Raw genomic sequence first — 24117 nt, 5'->3', positions numbered from 1 at the left:
GTGTGTGTGTGTGCTGAGTGAGTGTGGGCCCACTGGGTTAAGTGTGAAATTGTATTCAAAGGTGACCTTATAATATTTTGATATTATAATAATTTCCAGTTAAAGGGATTATTAATCAGACATTATTGAAGGTACATTCTGACTTTATATTTCCTCTTGTTTGTTCACAAGTATACAGTCAATAATTGAGATCTCTATTTCTAAAACTGATTCCATTGTGATATGTGGTGATTTATATCAATAGAGGTATTTAAACTAATGGTTTTAAGGTAAGTGTCATTGTGCTCAACACATTTAAATATACATTTATATTATATGTCACTCTATTATATGTCACTCTAAATTGTTCAGTGTGTATATGTTATAGTAGAGTAGACCTAATCTAATACTAGCAAAGTTACAGTACTTAAAGGTGCTTAAACTAAGGGACTCAAGATAACACAAAGGGTACATTGGTAAAATATAAACAGGATCATTTAATAGAAATAAGACAACATTACCTTATGTACTCTTCATTGTAAATTAGATGTATTGAGTTAACGAACTCAGGGCCCTTGCCTGATTAAACTAGGGAATAACTGGGCTACACATTTTATTAGTTTTTTGTCATACCGCCCAGCCTTTTTTGATCACTCAATAAAATAAAAGATAACAAATAAAACTAAATTAATCTAAAGCAAGGATTGTCTATTTTATAAACGTATTTAATCAAGAGTTTTTGTGATTTATAAGGATCTTAATGGAGTGTTAAAAAATGTCCGCAATGACAGGAAGATCGTATTTAAAAATAATAATATTTGGGCTTGAAATTTGTTGAGCTAAAAATATTAAGTATAAATATTGACCACCAGAGACGTTTATCCTTCAAACTGGCATTCAAACGCTGACACAATGAGACACTCACAAACTCACTCAAATACATGTTTGCACCTATGGTTTGCACCCATCTGCTGCTGACTGCATCACATGACAGCAATCTCTGTGCTATCTCTTGTCACACATCTTATCTGAGCTGCCATTGGCTGCAGAGTATGAGCATTGGTTCTGTCATCCAATGAGGGCAGGGCCTCCCTCTCCGGATTAAAAGTACAGGACGAGAGGATTGAAGCTAAAGCTGCTGCTCTGATCCTCAGTACTCCCCCCCCCCCCCCTATTGTAAATCTGTCCGCACCTTTATATTTCAATCTAGTCTTTTATGCAAAGTTGTCAAGCTACTTGAGAAACAGAAAGCTGATACTGCTTCTTTTGCTGAAGTAAGAATTCATGTTACAATTTCACATGTTTTTTAAATGGCTATAATCAAACATGATGATTAATCAGATGAACATATGTAGCCTAATCCAAAAGTGTATACGATGTGTACCTGAGACTCGTAGGGCAGAAAGGCCACGTGGATCTCAGTCAACGCCTTCATGGCTTTGGAGGCGCGGGATTTGGTCAGCAGTCCAAACAGAGAGTCTGGGATCGCTGGAGAGCAAGACAGAGAAACACACTGACTTACTGAGATAATAAGAAGTTATATCAATCATGAATATTTCAACTTTATTCAAATAAAAAATATATACAGTTTATTGATAGAGGAAATTCAGTTGTTCACATATAAAAGCAAGTTTGAGTACTACACAGCTTGTACAAATATTTTTAAGGTCTTCTGTTCACTTGAAAAAAAACCTGATGATGCCAAATGTTAGTTCTTTTCATTTGGGCTCACAGGCAGTGGTTTAGGCCTGCTGTTCAAAGTGGGACATGGAGCTTGATAAGAACATGTTAAGTAGAAGTGTTTAAGTGAGGCCCCGACACACCAAGCCGATTTCGGCCGTCGATAGATGTCTGGCCGTCGATGAGCGTCCTGTCGCCCTACTATTGCGTCCTGTACTATTGCTAGTTACTATTAGTATTATATACTATTATATATATATTATATATATAATATACTATGACTATTACTATCGTACTATTGCTTTGCTGTTAAAGTTGAAACATTTTTTCATGCTGGATCACCAAAGCCATTTCTAATTTCTCAAATGTTCTCCTCCTCGACTCCTCTGTAGTGAACATGAAATCGATGTCAGAGCGCCATTTTGAAGGACATCTAATTTCTCTAAATGCCCATCGAGGACCGAGGATGGAGCAGGCTCTCCAGAGGAGCTATAAGGATACACTGATATAGAGGAGAGAGGAGAGAGGAGGCTCTCTGGAGGAGCTATAACCGAGGATACACTGATGTAGAGGAGAGAGGAAAGAGGAGATAGGAGGCTGTCTGGAGGAGCTATAACCGAGGATACACTGATGTAGAGGAGAGAGGAGTCTCTCTGGAGGAGCTATAACCCAGGATACACTGATGTAGAGGAGAGAGGAGAGAGGAGGCTCTCTGGAGGAGCTATAACCAGGGGTTTACATAACTTGTTTGCCCTGGTTCTCAAAGAAGCATCTGGAGATGTTGCTTGGTGCGCATCCTTAACCCTTCTCTTGCGTTAGGTCATACCCCCCTTCCCATGCTATTGTCGGTCAAAATTGGCCGGTGTGTTTTGCAGTGATATCTCTGGAACCCCTTATCCAATTTTGATGGTTGACAACTAATTTGAACGGTCAAAGCAAGTAGAATCAAAGGATGACAGACATAATGACACCAGGGGTGGATTTCATATTATTTTTGGCAGTAAATTCAAAGATAGTGCTTATTTTACATTACTGTATATTATAAAAATGCTTACCATGTAGGCTGTGTTTACTGGAAATGGAAATGATTTAGTTAGTGTTGTAGATGAGATTCTTCCCGTTCCAATGATGTATGGGATGTATTGATTTGATACAAGCAAGCCACTATTTCATGTCATGGTCCAGACCCACCGGTGGGCCCATCAAGTTCAGCATTCACTGTGATGAATATAAAATAAGACACTGATACTGGTTTCTTCAATGAACATTTATTGACAGAGAAATATACCATAACAGAACGTGTGTGTGTGTGTGTGTGTGTGTGTGTGTGTGTGTGTGTGTGTGTGTGTGTGTGTGTGTGTGTGTGTGTGTGTGTGTGTGTGTGCTCACATGTGTTCACGCACATGGTTGGCAATGCAAAATTGTGGAACGTCACCTCAGGCTCCTCTCCCTCAGGGGCTTCTATCTCAGGGGCCTCTATCTCAGGGGCCTCTATCTCAGGGGCCTCTCCCTCCTCTCCCACAGGGGCCTCTCCCTAGGGTGCCTCTTCCTGGTCTGTTGTAGGCTCATAGTCTGGATCGCTGTTGTCTTCCATTTCTGAGACATCTTCCTCTATCTCCTCTTCATCTGGTTCAATCTCCTCTTCATCTGGTTAAAAAATGTGTCCAGAGCCCCTCGTACAGAAAATAGCCTAATAGGTCGCCTGCTCATTGTGTCAATGAGTCAATTGTGAGCAAGGCACACATATAACTGCTTGAGAGACCAACCCAGTCTCACATCTAAACGTGTAATAACTACGTTGGTCCACAAGTTGGGACGTAGTATTTCTACAAAAACTCCTCTGAAATTGTAAGATCCCTACGTTTTTTTTCACCATTCATTACAATGGCTGGCGTCTATGTCACCTGATCTTCAAATTTCTCCCTGCAGAAAAAAAAAACATGGCCGAACTTTGTTTTATTCTCGGTGGAAAAGGCCTATTTTAAAGTTAGTTTGGCCATTAAAATGCGTTTTGATGTCATTTGATGCGAGAAATATGAGTTGTTATTTCAGATTATGTGTGCAGTGGATGTATATGATCTGTAGTTGGCTAGTTATTATGAAGATTACTTCAGGACATTTTGTCCATACAACGTTTTAATTGTTACCAAGGTGGTTGCTAGGGACGCTGCTATAGATATTATTTCTGTTATGTTGTGTAACTGTTTAATGGTGTTATCTTTATTGCTACCCCCTTCCCCGTCAATTTATAGTGTTGGTCCACAGCGCAAACGTATTAGTTTAACAAAATCTGCATCTAAAATTGTGGCATAGATACGTTATTTTCACCTGTGCAATTCAAGTCTCACATCTCACATCACATCGTCATAAACAAATACCGGAAACAGACCGAAAACATTTAAAAAAAAAATAATAATACTTTATTCCGAGTGTGCTTGCTTTTCTCTTTGAAAGTCATCACATAACGGCATTGTAATACACGGTTCAGCTGCATTACATATTACATACCTGTCGTAGTTCTCTATTTATAGAGCCCTGATGAGAAGACTTCTAGACAAACATGAGGAACTGCCGCCAACACTGAAAACGTGACGTGGATCATAAATATTTCAGCAATTAAACAACATCTTACATTTATTTTCACACAATACGTCTCCTCGCAGTATCAACACTAATTCGGCTGACTTTTATATTTGATCCAATTGGTAGATAGGCTGTATTTACACCATAACGGTGCACAGCTGATATAAAGGGACACCTAGTGGTTAAAGAATGTTATTGTATTTCATTCTTTTTATTATTAGATATTAATAGGATCCCTATAAATTATATTCATTACTCGTTATTCTCTACTAATAGTTAATTTAAGACTGTATATAATGACTATTTTGCACATCCCTTTCAAGATTTCAAGATTTTCTAAGGTTTATTGACATATCATATACACAAACGGTGTAGTTATGCAATGAATGAAAAACTTGGGTCGCAGGTTCCTCAATAGTGCATAAAAAGAAATCTATCAATATTTGTGTACGTCCAGCAATGTTAACTATGTTGAAGCACTTATTTTAACGGATATTATACATTATACACTTATAAGATGTATGTAGATATTTAATCTCCGGCCTTGTCAGGTATTGAACAATCAATAAATAAAGAACACAGAATTATTAAATATAAAACACAGAGTTTGTGTGATTATACTAAATGATTTACAAATAAACACCACTGCATATTTACAACTGTTACACATGCTGATGTAACGCAAATGTTTCCAACTTGGGATCAATAAAGTATATCTTATCTTAAGATGATCGATGGCTACTGCCATATTTGCAAAATTTGCCTCTGAACCTTGAGAAGTGCATGTTTCAGGCTTATCAATTAACAACAGGAGGGGTCACAAACATAAGACCAGCTGTTAAATAAAGCTCTTCTGACCTTAGCTGTCATGTGGGTATATATATTAATGCTGCACATTATGGGCATAAGCAATTTTCACCCATTTATTAATTATATGTTTTAAATTTGAGTGTTCCTATTCCCTAAACCTCCAGGGATATACACAGTTTAAAACTAGCAACTTCTTATTATGGGAAATACGAAAACGTTTTTTAAAACTATAACTCCCAGTAGAGACGTGCCATAGAGAACATGTTGCGAAACACAATAGCCAGCATGTGTAGTTCTGGGGACGGGGTGGAGGAGGGGGCGACGGGGTGGACCCGTTCAAATCCAGTTTTGGACAGTCTGCCGTGGTTCCATCCGATTTCAAGTGCTGTTCGACGCTCGGCGTACTATGGGCGTAACCCTCGGAGCACACTCAAACATCCAAAATCACAGAGCTTGAGGACTATCACAGGGTTTGTCAAGCGAAGCGGAGAGAATACTTACTTCCGGGTGTAATATTCTCTAAAGCAAATGAGCTGCTCCGACCCTCGGTCCTGATGGACTCCAACATGTGTTTATTAATCAAACAAATAAATAAACAAGGATAATTATGTGTTATTGTTGAGTAAATGGAGAATTGCACAGAGGAAAATAACGTATCTATGCCACAATTTTAGATGCAGATTTTGTTAAACTAATACGTTTGCGCTGTGGACCAACACTATAAATTGACGGGGAAGGGGGTAGCAATAAAGATAACACCATTAAACAGTTACAAAACATAACAGAAATAATATCAATAGCAGCGTCCCTAGCAACCAACTTGGTAACAATGAAAAGGTTGTATAGACACAATTTCCTGAAGTAATCTTCGTAATAACTAGCAACTAAAGATAATGTACATCCACTGCACACATAATCTGAAATAACAACTCATATTTCTCGCATCAAATGACATCAAAACACATTTTAATGGCCATGTTTTTTTTTCTGCAAGGAGAAATTTGAAGATCACGTGACATAGACGCCAGCCATTGGAATGAATGGTGAAAAAAAACGTAGGCGTTTTTGTAGAAATACTACGTCCTACATTGTGGACCAACATAGTTATTACACGTTTTTTTGTGAGACTGGGTTGGGGAAACACCATATCCAGCGTGCATTGCGGCTACAACATCCAATCATCGAGCTTGAACGTCTGTTTCCGGTGACTTTATTTTGAAAATCTGTTCCTGACGGACGGCTAAAAAGCCCAATATTATAGAATTAAACAAATAAATAAAAACAAGGATAATTGTGTGTTATTGTTGAGTAAATAACAGTGTGTTATTTAGAAAAGGATAACAAATTCGAAGGAAAAAAAGATTTTATAAAATACAGATTTCAGTATTCTGAGGCTCTGAGCCCCATTTCTTTTCCTCGCGGACGGCAAAAAAAGTCCGACATTATATGATTTAAAATAAAATCAATAATCGTGGCTTGATGTTGAGTAATAACATGTTTTTATGGACCACACAGCTTCCGGTCTTCTTCCCGTATACATTTGCGTCTCATATGCACGCAAAACTCGGACTCAGAACTCAATGGGAATAGTTGGCGTATGATAGGCACGCAAAATCGGACTTTAGCGTATCTATTGCACGCATTTTCCAATGTGTAAAGTCATGTCATTTGTACGCAGACTGAAGAGAGTGGGTTGAATCTGACATATAGAAAATATTTTTAAAAATAATATTTTTTAAAAGAATATTTTTTTATTTTATTTAAAGGTGGGGTAGGTAATTTTGGAGAAACCAGCTCGAGTGCGCTCGAATTTGAAAATACGCAACCGGAAAAAATCTGCCACTTCCTTACAGAGCCCCTCCTCCAACACACACGAACGCGCACATGACCAATGAGGGCACGAGATAAGTTTGAGCACAGATGGAAGGCTGACAGGCAGGTAGGCCATCCAGTTATTTTAGCCGGGAAGCTTAAATGATTGGTCGTGCTTTTTACAGTACTACGGCTTCCACAGATGACATTTTTTTATGGATTTTTTGTCAAAGCACTTAAGATATTCATTGCTATCGGGATGTTAAGAGCATTCCAAGGAATATAACAACAAATGTATCTCGAGCCGGTTTGTCAAACTTACCTACCCCACCTTTAACCTTTACACATAACACAGACATATAAAATACAGGAAACACAACTAAGTGAACAAAAAGACCAAAATAAGTCACTACATTGTGCACATTTGGGACATTAAGGTACACTACTTATTACTGCAAAAGCAGCTGATGGTTGGAGAATATGTTAACAGAAGGCACTAGCCTCAGAAAACTTCAATTTAAAACAGGCTATAGGGAAAAGTGCCATCAGTTTGAGGCTTGATTGAATAACATTAATTGAAAAATAAATCATACAATCAAAATACTACAACAAATGAAAATAAGCTTGAGATAATTGAAACTGTGGTTTAAATTAGTTCTAATAGGCTATAGTTGTTTTTAGATATAGAAACGAAAAAATTTTTTTTATTTATTTCTGCCGTTGCTAATTACGACCTTACTACCCGCGAACGATTAGCAAATGTTGCAAGCAAGCTAAAGACAGAAGAAAGCGGAATGATGTTAAAAATGTGGCTCAAAACGGGAGGTATTCGGAAGAGAGGTACAGAGGAGAATATTACCAGCGAAAGTGAATGAGGAGAAGGACAGTCATCAACCGAGCACAAGCGCAGGCTCCGCCAGCAACGCAAAAGTGATATGCACAGCCTCTGTGATGGAGGAGAGAAGTGACTCAGGAAGAAGGCATTTGCTCAAAGGATGAAGAGAAGGCTGTGACCGAGGTCAAAAGCTGAAAAAGCACACACTTGTCCTTAATTGTTATCTTTTTTTTCCTTCTTTTTTACTTTGCCACCGCATAAATGGCAATAGCTAACATCCGCAGACTGAAGATGAGCTATTAGCCCTTAGGCTCATCTGCTCCTGGAGGCTTCATTATTATTGTGGAACTGAATTCCCAATAGGACATTTTCTGTTACAATGTGGGTTGTTGCAGGAGGCCTAAATCCACACTTTGGTATAGGTCCAGGAAATGACATGTGTGTACAGTTGACATTCGTTGTGTGAGAATAAGTTATTATTGTGTTCTTTATATTCTCACTTGTGTGGTGTGTGTGCGCGCGCGCGCGCGCGCGCGCGCGCGCGTGTGTGTGTGTGTGTGTGTGTGTGTGTGTGTGTGTGTGTGTGTGTGTGTGTGTGAGTGAGTAAGCACAATAAATAATATTATTATGAATACATTTGCCTCAGAGTCCTGCATGAACTGTGCATAGACTGTATTTTAACATTGGTCATATGGTGGTACTTGGAGAGCCAACTATTTTCTCAGGTGGTACTTGGTGTGAAAAGGTTGAGAACCACTGATCTGAGGTATTGCGTTTTTTGGATAATACTTGCATACAAATCTATAAATGCCTTCAGGTTTCTAAAATATATAATGTAGCATTTCCCTCCGAATAATGGTCATAGACTTTACTGATCAATTAGAATTTATTTAAACTCCAGAGAAAACGTATAAGAGTTTTAGCCTCTTCGGGGGGTGCCAACATTAACCGTACACTTTATTCTTCTCTCTCTCCGTCGTTATATTTAGAAGATATTGCTTTCTCCGTCATGTTGTTTCTATAACAACAACAACTTCCTGTCACCAGAGTAAGCTCGCCTTCAAAATAAAAACATTTCGATACAGGAAGTTAACCTAAATTACCATTAAGACGTATATGAAACTGCAACGAAAGCAACAAAAACAATGCAACATCCCCTTCTGTCTAGAACACAAATTGGGTCATTTACATATAATATGTGGTAAATTCAACAGTGGATCCAACAAGGATTCAAATATATGCATGATTTTAGTTATTGATTTGTTGCTGTTACTTAATTATACTTTTAATAAATTCAAGGCAAGCTTAGTTACATGTGATGGTAGCTAGTTAGTGCTCTTACCTGTGTGCCTCCTCCGCAACCAGACTGTATTAAAAGTATTTACTACCAGTTCTATCTACTTAAAAAAATTAAAAAGAGAAAATCAACTACATTTATTGATATACCAATCTTTATTTTTGGGGCCTTTTCTTTTAAATTAAACTTTCAGACGTGAGATATTAAAATACAGTAATAGTATTGTTTATTTAAAAAACGGAGACACTCCTAACAGTTAACTTCATATTTATTTTTGTCTAAAGCATTTATTACACACATTTTCCCCTCTCATATTCACAGTGTGGATCAATTGAGACAGCGTGGTGTCAAGAGAGCTGCAGAGGCTTTGGGAGAAACCTCAGTTGGACGGATTAATACAAGTATTTCAATAGTGTGTGTGTGAGGTTAATTTTCAGTTGTGTGTGTTTGAGGTATTCAGTAGTGAATATGAGAGGATTTCAATAGTGTGTGTGTGTGAGGTTAATTTTCAGTAGTGTGTGTGCGAGGTGTTCAGTTGTGTGTGTGCAAGGCCAGATGTTTTCAGTGGTCTGTGTGTGAGGTGTTCAGTAGTGTTTGTGCAAGGCCAGATGTTTTCAGTAGTGTGTGTATGAGGTGAGTTTGAATTTTGGCCTACACGGCCCTTCATAGGTTATCTGTCTGTCCAGCTACAGGTGGAGAGGGGGGGTGGGGTTATCTGTATGTGCAGGTGGAGAGGGGGGTGGGGTTATTTATGATGGACAAAAGCCTGTTCAGTGTCCTCCTCTCCACCACAGCTACAAAAGTGTCCAGTTTGATGCCAATGACCGAGCCAGCCTTCTCAATCAGTTTATTGAGTTTGCTGATGTCACCGGCTCTGTAGCGGCGAGGATAGGAGTCGAGGAGGGGGAAATTAAAAAAGGGGCTAAAGAAGGTAGACAGGAAGAAAATACAGTATGGGCTTTGGCATGGATTAAGGACTTGTTAGCGGAACAGGAAGTGAACATCGATCAGTGCTGTTAAATTAATTAGTCAATAAAATAGTAAAGTGGTTAGTTTCTTTAGTATGTGACCATGTAATAAGCGGGATAATGAGTTGGGTGTTCTTTCTTGGTCACTGCACATTAATCCCTTTTAGTTTGTAGCCTGCTCTACTTTTGTCATCATCGCTTATCCTAAAATATTTCCAAACTGCAGACATTGCTCCTCCTCCGGCTACCTGCTAAACTGAGGAGAGGTTAACGTCACGTTGTTGTAAAGCGGTGTTGGGTGCAGTTGGATCAGAGTAGATTTGCGATTACAAGTACATGAGCACAGTATTGGACCAATACTGGTATTGTTATCGGTGCACCCCTACTTAATGTATTTCTTTCTCACCAAGGCTGCCTGCTAACTGGTAGTGATTATGGTGGTGATTGTTGTGATTGACCCTTCTGAAGAGATTGGATTTTTTGAGAAATCTTTTTTAGTATGTTGGATTAAGGAAAGTCTTCCAAAGGGCATTTTCAGATAGCGTGCAATATTGTAGACTTGTGAAGACGTCTCATCCAATGACGTGCAGCCACACGCTCAAACTGTGATAAGTAGTCAACGTAGAAAGGGACATAACTTCCAAGAATATCATGATGATTAAGTATTCTACCTATAGAAATAAGTTGTTGTCTGCATGTGTGCATAGAATATGTAACCGCCACAATGGCCTCACCCTGCAACATGCTATCATGAAACTGTATGGATGTGTGGTTAGCATCGAAATAAAGGTTGAGTTGTAAGATGGGCATGTACCAAGCTTTGGGGGGGGCGGGGCTATTGGATGGTCTCTACTTTAAGATTGGATCAGCCATAAACCACTTCTGACATGACACTGGATTAGTGTATTTCAACAAAGAAAATATAAATGTTCAAGGAGTCAACTTGACTACATCAAATATATCTCTCTGTGTGTGTTGTTGGTGAGGAATGGAAGTACTCACTGTCGGTGAAGAAGACGTGAGCCCCTCGGTACCTTGGAAACTGGGGGTCTCTGAAGTCATCGATCAGACCCTCGACAGACTGACACAGCAGAACAGGGCTTTAGTCTAGAACTGTTATTAATTCTGTTCAAAAGATAGTGAAATGAAATAGCCCAGTGTGCTTCTTAATGTATCTTCAAGCAGAACTAGCAATATATTTATATATACATATTGTATATATATTTATAGGATACAGTATATATTACTCTTAAATTCAACCAATCAGAGCAGAGCTATAGATGACACTGATGATGTCCGATACACAAAGCATGACTCTATGACCATGAACTAGAAATATCGAGATCAATGTTAAACAGGTATTATTCACTACATTAATCAATCAATCAATATGTTTGTGTTTATATATGTTATGCATGTTCTGCTTTATAGTAGTGATTCGACTGCCTGGCTAAGATCTATGTTGGTTAAAAAAAACGGTATTCTACGGTGTATGCAGATATGTATTAGTTTTTCAAAAACCCTACATCTTGTCTGACTTTATCATTGCATGAGTTTTAAAAGAACAAAAATGTTAATCTTAATAAACCACACTAACCATAAGACCCACTGGAAATTCATTTTTGAACTATTCTGTTGTTGGTTGCTTGACAAAATAACAAAATATTGAAGGATGAACGAGATGCTGAAATAATTTGTACGGTTAACTCATGAAGAGCCAGGGTAAGGGGCTGTGACCGGTACCTCGTCTGAGGGGGTGATCAGGTAGATGGCCTCCATGCTGGGGAGAGGCTCACGACGCTTGCCTATATCTTCTACAACTGGAGAGCAGGGGAAAACAATAATCAATATTCATCATCAGCGCTACGGAACTATGCCTTCAAACAAGGACTTAAAATAAACGACCCTGCCGGCAGGAACTTCTGTTCCTGCACAAAGCAACAGAAGTGCTGTTGAATTACAGCAAACATTTACCAATTATTACAAGATCTTTCAAATGTAACATCATCCATGTCATGTGAATGATAGACAGCACCAAGAGCTTAGTGTAGAGTACATGAACTCATCGCTGTGGATGCATGGGGCTCTTATTTCTGATAGACATTTTAATACGTGACATTATAACACATGCAAATCAGGACACACATTTATATTGTCAACCTACAAGTCATTTTGCAAAACATATATAATCACTAAGATTGTTGAGATAAACTTTTAGTGTGCGCATAATAAAAAGGGCATAGGCTTAATGCTTGCACTCATTGTGGGTAGACCTCACATATTACTAATCAGAATTGTGACATTGATTGCCATTTCATCCAAAACATTATAAGCATTAAACCTTACCATTATTGGTGGGTGTGTTTCTGCACACTCAGACAGGTTGTGTGTTGTCTTTGAGCTAAGCAATGCTAGCAACATCCTGACGAGCTAGCTCTGTAGTTTCCTAAATGCACACGAGATGAGATATCAATCTCACCCTCTGCGATTAAATCAAAAAGGCGATTCCTTTATATCAACGCTTAAAGGTCCCATGTCATGCTTTTCCGGTTATTACCCGTCCCCTTGTGTGTTATGGAGGTTTTTCTGCATGTAAACGGTCTGCAGAGTCACAAACCCTCAAAGTACACCCTGTAGCGAGTAAAACTCTAACACAGAAAATACCTCCCCAAAACGCCTCGTTGGAGATTTCTCATGTTCTTCCTGGGCATTGTGACGTCTGAACACCCAGTAGCCACGCCCAGAGCTATGACCAGGCTGATTGGTCCAAATTAACCAATCCACGGACTTCCTCACACACACACTCAGTGCAGGCAGCTCTGCTGATTTCTCCTCCCTGGCTGCAGGCTGATAACAGACAGTTGGGATCGCAGTGAAATTCTCTCTGCAGACCCATTCTCACAGCGTTTATCAACCTTTTTCTTACTCAATATCAAGCCCCACTTATTGTTTTTACTTCGGCTGTGACTTTGTATGTGCTCAGGATGAGTTTGGCTGTGTTTCGATGTGTATCGCTAAACAAGGAAACCACACCTCCACGGAGCTCAGCGCGATTCACAACGTCGCGACCAATCAGAGCACACTGTGCTCACAGGGAGGGTGGGGGCTGGAGCTATTGGAGCTACAACGAGCCGTTAAAGGCAGAGAGTGAAATTCAGTGAATACACGTAGTTTACAGAAATGCTGTATGAGAAACCAATGTGAATTTGGAAAATTGCACAATATAAATCTATTCTAGTAGACCTCAACAATGGAATTATGATCAGTAGAAATGGCCATGACATGTCTCCTTTAATGAAACACATGAAAGGTGTTTGGAAAGCCAATGTGAGCAATTCAACACAGTTCCTCCATCCATAAATACTTAAATAAAAAAATCTAGAAATGAATCATCCACTTATAGTGGGTTTAAACAGACCCTTCCAGCTGAACTGAATTAATATATCCTGCATAGAGTATAAAGTTATTTCAAAGCCGCAGCTGTAGTGAGGTGAGGGACCAGCTGCAACTTACTTGTGATTCCCTCGGACATGATGTCTGTCATCTTACAGCATGAGGAAATCATCCTCATACTCAGTCTGTCCACCACCAGCACCTGCAGCACGGTGACACAGCAGGGGGCTTAATCATCATTCTCTTTTACATATTATTATCCAGTGTCAAGATCATAGGGGAATGACGCCATATTTAATCACTATAACAAGAGCGTTACCTTCCATTTTCCTTTTTCTCGTGCCTTTTTGATGACATCATTCATTATCTCTGTAAAGAAGGAAAAGTTCATTATAGTCAAGACATCAACAAAAAAACCTGGACTTCACATAACACAACCATTCAACTCTCAGTTTAATTAGACCCGGGATTGAGTAAGCATTCTAATTGGATATCAGTCTTGTGGTGAGCTGGCTTTGATAAAGTGAAGTATAACTATGGAGACTGACTTTAATTCGCTCTTAAGAATCTTCAGTAGTTATGTCCAAGAGAAATGTCAACATGTTGATTTATTTTTGGTTCTATCAGATTTCCTGCTGCAGATATGACATGTGTCAACCTGCCTCGTACTGCCCAGATCTGATGGCTGCAGGACTGGGAATAACACTCTGCTCCCCTCACTAGCCTGCAGAAAGACTTATGAGTGCAAGGGCAAACCGACAACACCAATAAAATGGCTCCTACAACATTTATTATGTTTTCCTCCACTGGTGCTCGAATAACTGTGGGGGGGGGGGGGGGGGGTATTCTGTACACACTGTTACCCCGGAGGTAAATGTGTGATATTTGGCTGTATGAATAGAATGTGATTGATTGATTGATATTAGGGACACGTGGTAGCTGCTGACGCCAATCAAACTGATGAGACAGAATCCAGTATTTGACTTGTAAAGGTGGGGGGAGCATCTGTCCTCTGTCAGACTGACATGAAGGGACGCGGCAATCACTGCTCTAATCTGCCAATCCTTACAATCCTCTTACTGCCTCCCACCCAGCTATTCCTGTTTCTGTGTCAGCGGACACACACACACACACACACACACACACACACACACACACACACACACACACACACACACACACACACACACACACACACACACACACACACACACACACACACACACACACACACACACACACACACACACACACACACACACACACACACACACACACACACACACACACACACACACACACACACACACACACACACACACACACACACACACACACACACACACACACACACACGGATCACATTATGAAAGTGAGCTCGCTGTGGGGCTGATGACGGTATTTGTGAAAGACATAATGACAGAGGGAGCAGAATGTATCTTACCTTTCTCATGGTTTAGAGTTTGGGCTATATTGCTTACATAACATGTTGTAGTAGTAAGAACAAGTAAGAATACATCTACACGTGTACCTAAAATACACATGTAGGTGTTTATTTCTCAGTTTTTCTTATAAATTCAATAAAAGTTAGTATTAGAAAAGGCCTAATGTGCACATCTAAACATAGATTACTTATACGTTTCACCTGGGGTGTATCCCCTAAAGCAGTGGTCACCAACCTTTTTAAGCCCAAGATCACCAACCTCGGCCTAGGTGAAAGGCGAGATCTACCTATTGCAGAATTGAGTGAAAAAGACGGCCCAGACAATGCTTCCAATTTGAGGCCTTTTATATAGGCTAATTGCATTTGAATTACTGTTACAATGAAGGCTCCATAAACAGCTCACGGCATAAGCAGGGGTAAAGTGCTATTGGAGGGCGGACCTCACCTCCTCTAGGGGGGTCCTCACCTCCTCTAGGGGGGTCCGGGGGGATGCTCCCCCGGGAAGATTTTTTTTTAAATATTGAAGTTGAAAGCATCAATCTGGTGCACTTTGAGAGCAACATGAAGAGATCTATGAATACCTCTCTCAACACCCAGATGAAACAGAATTGTAAACAGATTTTCTTTATGGATATTTTACAAATCACTCCCCTTTCAAACTGTATTCTTGTTTTACTGCCATATAGTAGACTATTTCATACCTGTTTTTCATTTATTCTCTTATTGTTTGTATAACTATAATGATCATATGAAGGTGTGCCGCGGAAACAATCTTTTGAATAATTTGTGACAAAACCATTCTAAACACTCAGAGTCCTTTAGCTCACCTGAGCCCCTCAGTCTGACATGGGAGGACTCTCCTCCAGCTTGTTGTGGAGACAGCTCCTTATAATAATAATAATAAATGGGATTTATATAGCGCTTTTCTAGACCCAAAGACGCTTAATGTCCGTTAGTGCAGCTAGCTAACCAGATGCTAACATCACGGTCCCCGCTAGCACCGGTCCCTCTCTCCCCCTCTCTCCCTAAATGCGCTATTGCCACACACACACAGAGCCGAGCTTGAATGACACAAGCACACGTGTATTTCCATGCAACTCTCTGATTGGTCTGGTGACTTGCCTCTGTTGCATTCACTGAACACGGGAAATTGCAGTCCTGCCGTCCTCTCTTGTGTCATGACTCATGATGAGGTTCACGTAAAGCACGGTTAATGTATTATATTATTGAGGTGTCTCAAATATATGTCAATCAAGTGGCACCTGCTAACGGGGTGGTGGATGATAGGTTTACATCTAAAAACGTATTTTTCAAACATTGTTATTTTAATTTTATTTGTCTTTCTTTTGTTACTTTTTTTTTTTTAACGGTCCGCGATCTACCCGCACCACACTCACGATCGACCGGTCGATCGCGATCGACTGGTTGGCGACCACTGCCCTAAAGGACGAATGATTTGATTTACCAACAAACATTTCCATTGGGGTGCATCAGATGTTTGTGTTGGAGGGAGGCTGGAGATAAGGAGGGCGAGGCCAGGTGAAGCAGCTGGTAAACAGGATTAGGAGGAAGTGTGTGGGAAAGAATGGGACGCCACCTGACCTGAAGCTTTACGGCGGGACAAACAACAACAGGTGGCTGCTGATGTGCAGAATGATCCCAATCCAGATGCAAAGTTTGATTTAGACATTTTGAAAATAACTAATTCATTTCAACAGATGTAATCATAGGGAGATTCAGAGGGGTGAAACAGGTTAGTATTAGGGATGTAACGATATACCGAATATCGCGGTAAATACACTTCCCAATACCGTCGTGAGACTGACAAAATCTACCGCGATTTAAAAAAAAAAAAAATGTTTTACATTTTTTTTTTTTTTTTTAAACACTTTTTTTCTTTTAAACCTTTATTTAACCAGGTGGTCCCATTGAGATCATCGATCTCTTTTTCAAGAGAGAGCTGTCCAACATGGCAGCAAGTAGGTTACAACATGAAAATAAAACAACAGATAACACAAAAGGACATCGTATTTACAGGGCTACATTTACACACCTAGAGACATTGACAAGTACCAACCATATAGTTATATCTCGCCATGTCAATAAGCCTGGCGTTAGACTTTTTCGCTGTCCGTCATTTTGACAGACAGGATCGTAAAATATCCGTCATAATCCCTTATTACCCGTCGGGTCTGAACAGTTCACGATAGAGCATGCTCGTGAACTGTCAACGGGGGGGGCGGTGTTATGCCGTGTGTGCATGCACCTCGCGGGACGCGCACAGCGTGAAGCAAAACCTCCCAGACATGTATTGATCTGTACGGCAAAGTACGGTTTGGGAACTATATCATTTCCTTTTGGAGGGCATGCATAACACAGCATAACACCAGAGCCTCGCTGCGTGGAAACGTTGGCGCTGTTCCGAGTTTGTTCTAATCTGTCAAAATGACAGACTGCTTTTAGATTTTTCCGTCATTGTTAAATAAAATATTCGGTTAACGCGACCACTGGTGTCCCAGCAACATCAGTACCAAGCGAGAGAGTTGTTTCCAGAGCAGGGGATATTGTAAATGCCCAAACACCCCAGCTTATAAATACCTGGAAATGTGGACATTCTCATATTCCTAAAAACCTGTCTGATGATGCTGAGTGAGTGACTAGTGAGTTTGAGTTGAGTTACTTGAAAAACTAAAGTGAAACTTGATTTATTTTATTGCAGGGTCTGATTATTAAATGTCCTTGTTTATTTGTGAGATGCAGTGGCATAAAGAAAATGCTTACTTTGTTGGGTAGTAGCTACCAGTAGGTACAAAAACACTGGTTTTCTTGTTCCAGTCTGTTACTGTCATTTTGTTTTTGACACTTTAAAATACTGCTATCCTACAAAAAGGCTGTAAAAATCTGATTTATTATGTAATAAAGAAACATTTTCCGAGTAAAAAAATGTTTTATTGAAAAAAAATATTTTATGATTTTTTTTTCTTCCCTTTATTATTCAATATCGCGATAAATACCGTACCGTGGACTTGTTATCGCGATATTATCGTACCGTGAGTTTTGGGTATCGTTACATCCCTAGTTAGTATTCATAAACCTTATTTAATGTCTCTCAGAAAACAATCCCAAATGGATCTCAAGATGATGTGTGCCCCGGACGGTCCTAACTCACAGGTTGGGATGTCTGTCTTCCAATATTGGTGTGTCCATAAACTTTAAAGAGGACACATCACAAGCAACTCACTTGTGATTGTTCGATGACATCCTGGTACCTGGACTGCCTCTCAACCAACCAGAGCCAGAGACTTCTCTCTCATCCCTGGAAACCACACCAAGGCTCTGAGCAGGAAGTGCTTTTATTATGTTCAGAGTGCTCAGTGAGCTGAAGAGTGGTGATAGCTCATGCGGTTAGTCGCTGCAGTAACTCAAAAACACTTTGAGTATCAATAGTTTTTCCTCTCCTCTAAACTACCGAAAAGATACCCAGTAGGTTACTTACAAAAATACTTATGGCCTAAATAATTCTGTAAATGTCCCAATTGCTAGCCTGCTCCTTTGTTCCACTGTACCTTAGCAACTGGTTCGTTTTTTGATTGTATGTCTTGATTTATACAACACCATAATGGAAATTGAAATACATGGTAAATGTCAGGGAATGTCACAGAAATTGCAGGCTGTATTATAAAGTAAGGGCTCAGTTTGTTAACTAGATTGTCTGCAGATGCTCAATGGTTCGAAATCCCTGGAGACCAAAATAATATATATGTTGTGTGGACAGCAGCTGGTTTGAAACTAACAAACCTGAGCCTCAGCCCCTTTCTCTGCAACTGGCTGCTGGACTTCCTCACTGCCAAACCCCAATCTGTACGGGTCGGCAACAACACATCAGGCACCATCACACTGAGTACAGGGGCCCCCCAAGGATGTGTGCTCAGTCCCCTGCGCTTCACCCTGCTGACCCACGACTGCACACCCACCCACAGCTCCAACCACTTCATCAAGTTTGCGGATGACACAACCGTGGTGGGTCTCATCAGCAACAACGATGAGACCCACTACAGGAAGGAGGTCTTTCTCAATGTGGAGAAAACAAAAGGGATTGTTGTCGACTTCAGGAGAGCCTACACCCAACACCCCCACCCACTGACCATTGGTGGTGCTGCTATAGAGCAGGTGAGCAGCACCAAATTCCTGGGGGTGCATCACCAAGGACCTCTCCTGGACCAACAACACCACGTCAATCACCAAGTAAGCCCAGCAACGCCTTTACTTCATCCACAAACTGAAGAAAGCAGGAGGCACCCCCCCATCATGCTCTCCTTCTACAGAGGCGCCATCGAGAGCATCCTCAGCAGCTGCATCACGCTGTGGTTCGGAAGCTGCACAGCATCCAACCGCAAGACCCTGCAGCGCATAGTGAGGAAGAGAGGATCATCTGTGCCTCACTCCCATCACTCCCATAGTGAACACTGCTGAGAGGATCATCGGTGCCTCACTCCCATCACTCCCAAAGTGAACACTGCTGAGAGGATCATCGGTGCCTCACTCCCATCAATCCTGGACCTCTACAACACCCGCCTCACCCGCAGAGCACTCAGCATTTTGGGTGACCCCACCCATCCCTCCACCTGCCTCTTTACCCTCCTGACTTCAGGGAGAAGGTTCCGCAGCCTGAGGTCGAGCACCACCCTGGTTCCTCAAGTGGTAAAAAAACAGTTTTTTCCACCAGGCTGTCAGGAGGCTGAACTCTCTCGCCTCCCTCCCCTCCCTCCACCCTGCCCCCACTGGACTTTAACACCCCGCACACACAGACACTCAAATACAGCACCAGACACTTGTTTACGCTTCTATGAACAGTCTTGCACTAATGTACATTCTCAGAGATATTGAAGTGACTGTTATTTTTGTATATATTGATTGTTGTGCTTTTATTTAGGTCTTAATGTGTGCATATGTATAAATGTGTCTTTGATTGTGTATAGGTATATACATATTTGCATACATATTTTTATATATAGTTGTTTTTGTATTAAGGATTGTGGGAAACGGTGCTTCGATCTCGCTGTCTGTACACACAAACTGAAAGATTGACAATTAAGTTGACTTTGACTGGTACCTGGTGAAGTGACAGTTCACCTCCTGGTACTGCCTAGGGGTCCGTGAGCAAGGCACCAGACCCCCAACTGCTCCATTGTGCAAAGCTATGGAAGCCCCTTCACCTTCACCTCTCCATCAATACATGTTTTTTTTGGATGTGTGTATTTTTGGCCTAATTTGTATATCCTGTTTGCATGTGTGTGTTTGAGCTGTAACCACTGATTGAAAAAAACAAAGTAAAATGCACTCAAGTACTGTAGTTGAATAAAAAAGTAATTATTTTAAAATGGCTAAATAAAAATAATCAATACATCCATGCATAGCTAATTATGATATGATATACAGTACATTATTCTAATAATGGTCACTTTGGACTTTAAGTATGAGTAATTTGACACTTAGGTATATTATGTTTATATTATATTACTACTTTTGTAGCCTTACTTAAGTAATATTGTGAATTCAGGACTTTTACCTGTAACAGAGTATTACTACACTGTGGTATTATACATTTGACTTAAAGGTCCCCTATTATAGGCCTACTGTTTTTCATCAATATATTATAGGTCTCAGATATATACAAACATGTCTCTGAAGTGTTTGGCTCCAAACACCAAACAGGTCATTGCAGCATTACCCATAATCCCCTCTGTTTCAGCCCTGTTTCCAAAGTACTGATTCTCTGTCTGTTACTTTAGATGAAAATAAGGAGCCCCTCCCCACGCCCCTCTGAGAGACATTTGGTTACAAAGAACACAATGGTGCTCTAGGAGGAGATTCAGTTGATAAGGTGTAATCGTTATGACATCATAAAGCGGCCAAAATCTGATCAGCTCATTTTCAGACAGGTTTTTATAGAAATGGATCAGGACAAAAAGAGAGAGAATCTTTGTTCCCGAAACTTTCAGAATCTCTTTCCACAGAGGGGACACATGTTGATGTAGAAGAGACATGAAGAAGAGGGGACACATGTTGATGTAGAAGAGACATGAAGAAGAGGGGACACATGTTTATGTAGAAGAGACATGAAGAAGAGGGGACACATGTTAATGTAGAAGAGACATGAAGAAGAGGGGACACATGTTGATGTATAAAAGATATGAAAAGGTGGATTTTGCATAATAGGTCCCCTTTAAGAACAACATCTGAATATTTCTTCCACCTCTGGCTGAAACTGTGTAAAACAGAGAGAAACCTGGAGTAAGCCTTCTTTAAATACTCATGTATTTAAAGCCATTAAATATCTTAAGGCAAACCACATGAAAGTACCATTTCATCCAACACATCTTTAGTCCCGAGACCAGACAGACCTGTCGCTCTGCGTCATCATAACAACTCCATGATGTGTAATGACTCCATGGTGTTTAATAATAATGACTCCATGGTGTGTAATGTCTACCGCATAGTGATGGGGGAGCAGCAGAAACCTCTACTCTGCTCTAAATGATGTCACAGCCCTTAATCCGCAGCCAAAGATTAGCGAGGCCGGATCTACACCAAACCAGGACTGTGCTCTATAACCGTCTTTATACATCAATAATGGCTCACAAAGCCATGTAAACTTCACTCCGGTTTGCCAAAACACCACCGAAAATATTTTGTGTCAATCCATTTGACTTACATTTGAGAGGCAAGCCGCATGGTCTGTGCGTCCATGTGCATTGCACTACCCAACATAAAGTTGAATACATCGTCATCGGCATTCATTACCATCAACACAGAGAAAGAGACATAATGCAAGCCGCCTTGTTCCTCAAGTCCTCAACTGTTGTGGTACAACCCGTCATTCACTAGGCCTACTTTACATGCTTTTGAACGAATTAACAACAAATCAAGTATGGATTATATGTCAACATGTCAGTATGAAAGTACAAATATACTTAGAAATATAATAAACTCACTTTCTCCGACAATGGCTTTTAGACCAAGTGGTGCCATGATGCTGCGTGTTCTCGTCCTCACTGACTGACGGGCCACCTGCTGTCAGGCTCTGTGCGATGAGCACCGCACTTCCGGTCCGATCATTCCAAAATAAAAGCCCTGTGATATATTTACTTCCGTAAACATAAATTTGCAGAAACTATGGAGGGGAAATTCATTTAAGTAGCCTACATTTCAGAGCAGGTTTATCGTTACCCTGACTTTATGATCTTTCGGGTGTGTCGCCCATATTCATGTTATGAGCAACGCTGATTAAACGCCACACGTTATCACACCCTCCGATCTCGTGTCTCACACACACACACACACACACCCACACACACACACACACACACACACACACACACACACACACACACAGTGGTGTCGGTGGGGATTTTTTTACTCGGTGGACGCTATTTTAATTAGGTAATCCCAAACAATGCCACAAGTGTGCATGCGCGCAGTGCCATGATGCAACGGGCAGACAGGTCTACAGAAACGACCGGTGTGCTGCTTATTCCTACTTTACTGCAGGTCCTCCTACTGCAACAAGCAGACGGCGCTGCGCTCAACACACACACAGACTCAAAACCATGGACACACCGGCACATAAATTAGGCTGCTACATTAACAATGTATAGGCCTAAATTGCATGCTTGAGCTACAGTATTTCTCTCTCTCTCTCTCTCTCTCTCTCTCTCTCTCTCTCTCTCTCTCTCTCTCTCTCTCTAAAACTCATAACAATCAAACTAAATTCCCAAAGTTGTCCTGAAATTAACTTATTTAGCTTCGGTGCTGCTAGAGTTATATGCTTTCACAGCAAACGATGCTGGCTTACCGGTATGTTTGATATAGAGAGAAATTGTCAAAGGTGCTGCAGCCTTTACGTAGGCCTATTGGAGGAAAAACACGGAAGAGAAAGACTGACGATCTTCAGACATAATTCAATCAGTTAACTCTTTTTAGGGTGCAGCTATATGTTTGATTTATTTCAAAGTGGGCCCATTTTAATTATATTAATTTTCTTCAAATGTGCAGATCGGACACCCCAAGTGCTGTGTTGATTTATTTTAAAGTAGGCGAGGTCTGTGTGGAGGGACGGCCCTGGGGCTGTATTCTTAACCGTTGTGTTGTGTTCAAAAGCTGTTACCGTTCATGGTGTTCGCGGGTGAATTTTGACCCATGATTTATCTCAGTCCAAAACACTCAAAAATAATGACTATCATCCGATATTGTTTTATCTACATCATAACTAACTTATTATGCATTCACAACCGTACAATGCTGTTGTAATTTTATTTTATGGCCCCAAAAAACATTACAACACATATTTAAGTAAAACATGTGATTCAATTCACTCATTATATTTCCTATAGTGAAGACAGTGGATCATTACGTTAAACTAATAATAGAATACAATCTCCCCCCAAAAAGTTTTAAATTATTGTTACAGTGGATGAAGGGGTGTGGTGTCTAAAGTCAAAGATGAATCTTGATTGGGCCAACATTTTTTTTTAGAGACCTTCAGACTTGGCTAAAATGGTCAAAATCAGTTTTTTAGTGTTTCTGTTACACCACTCAGACCGCAAGGGTATTATAGGTGTAGAAAACGTTCATTTATTAACTTCCACAAGGCACATGTGCAAGATGTCAGCATCTCAAACGATCTCCAAGCACAACACACAGACACACTTCCTCTGTTCATCTCCAGCATGAAACAATGATGAACCATCAGGTGATCTGTCCCCTTGTGGTATAAACATGCATGTGCAGGTAGACAACCTCAACCTTATGGGTGCTACATTCCTCCCCTGCAAACTAAATGTTGTCCTCAACATTAGCATTCATAGCACAACATTGATTATGGAACTTTCGGATCAAAACACATTACATTTACATTCACATTACTGTATGGCAGTGGCTTGAAAACAAGTAAATGTTTTTAAATGTCCTTCACATTTCACTATTATAGTACACAACGTTTAACAGTAACTATTAACAGTAACCAGTTGGTTCAAAAACAGTCTATGTTACTGTATCCACATTTTAGACAGTCCATATTAATCCTCTCAGTAATATCCTACAGGAACAGGAATAGGATTAACCATATACGTCCCAAACACCTGTGGAGATGGCCAGGGCACATTGTATTGTCCATATGCTGGTGCAAGAGCATTAACATAAAGTGGGTTTATGTGAAGCCCTACCAAACGATGAACAGGATGACCCAATGTCTCATAAGTCAGTGTTTCTCTGGGTCGTTTCTCTACCTGCGTGGTTGTGTGTCAAAAGGGTCATT

General features: G+C 40.4%; 1 protein-coding gene across 1 annotated transcript in view; it reads right to left on the bottom strand.

Moving 5' to 3' along the window:
• stxbp1b (syntaxin binding protein 1b) overlaps positions 1-21903 on the bottom strand; it is a 41897-nt gene extending 19994 nt beyond the window's left edge. Inside the window, exons 1-6 of the mRNA XM_079686843.1 lie at positions 21797-21903; positions 13677-13726; positions 13478-13559; positions 11708-11784; positions 10967-11045; positions 1364-1467 (exon numbers count right to left, since the gene is read on the bottom strand). Coding sequence (XP_079542969.1) covers positions 1364-1467; positions 10967-11045; positions 11708-11784; positions 13478-13559; positions 13677-13726; positions 21797-21833 — 429 coding nt within the window. The 5' untranslated portion in view covers positions 21834-21903. The remainder of the gene's footprint in view (positions 1-1363; positions 1468-10966; positions 11046-11707; positions 11785-13477; positions 13560-13676; positions 13727-21796) is intronic.
• Positions 21904-24117: the final 2214 nt, after the last annotated feature.

This window comes from Notothenia rossii, assembly GCF_949606895.1.
Source record: "Notothenia rossii genome assembly, chromosome: 6".
NCBI classification, from domain to species: Eukaryota; Metazoa; Chordata; class Actinopteri; order Perciformes; family Nototheniidae; genus Notothenia; species Notothenia rossii.
The sequence above is the reverse complement of the archived record's forward strand: the minus strand, read 5'-3'. Positions and strand labels throughout refer to the sequence as shown.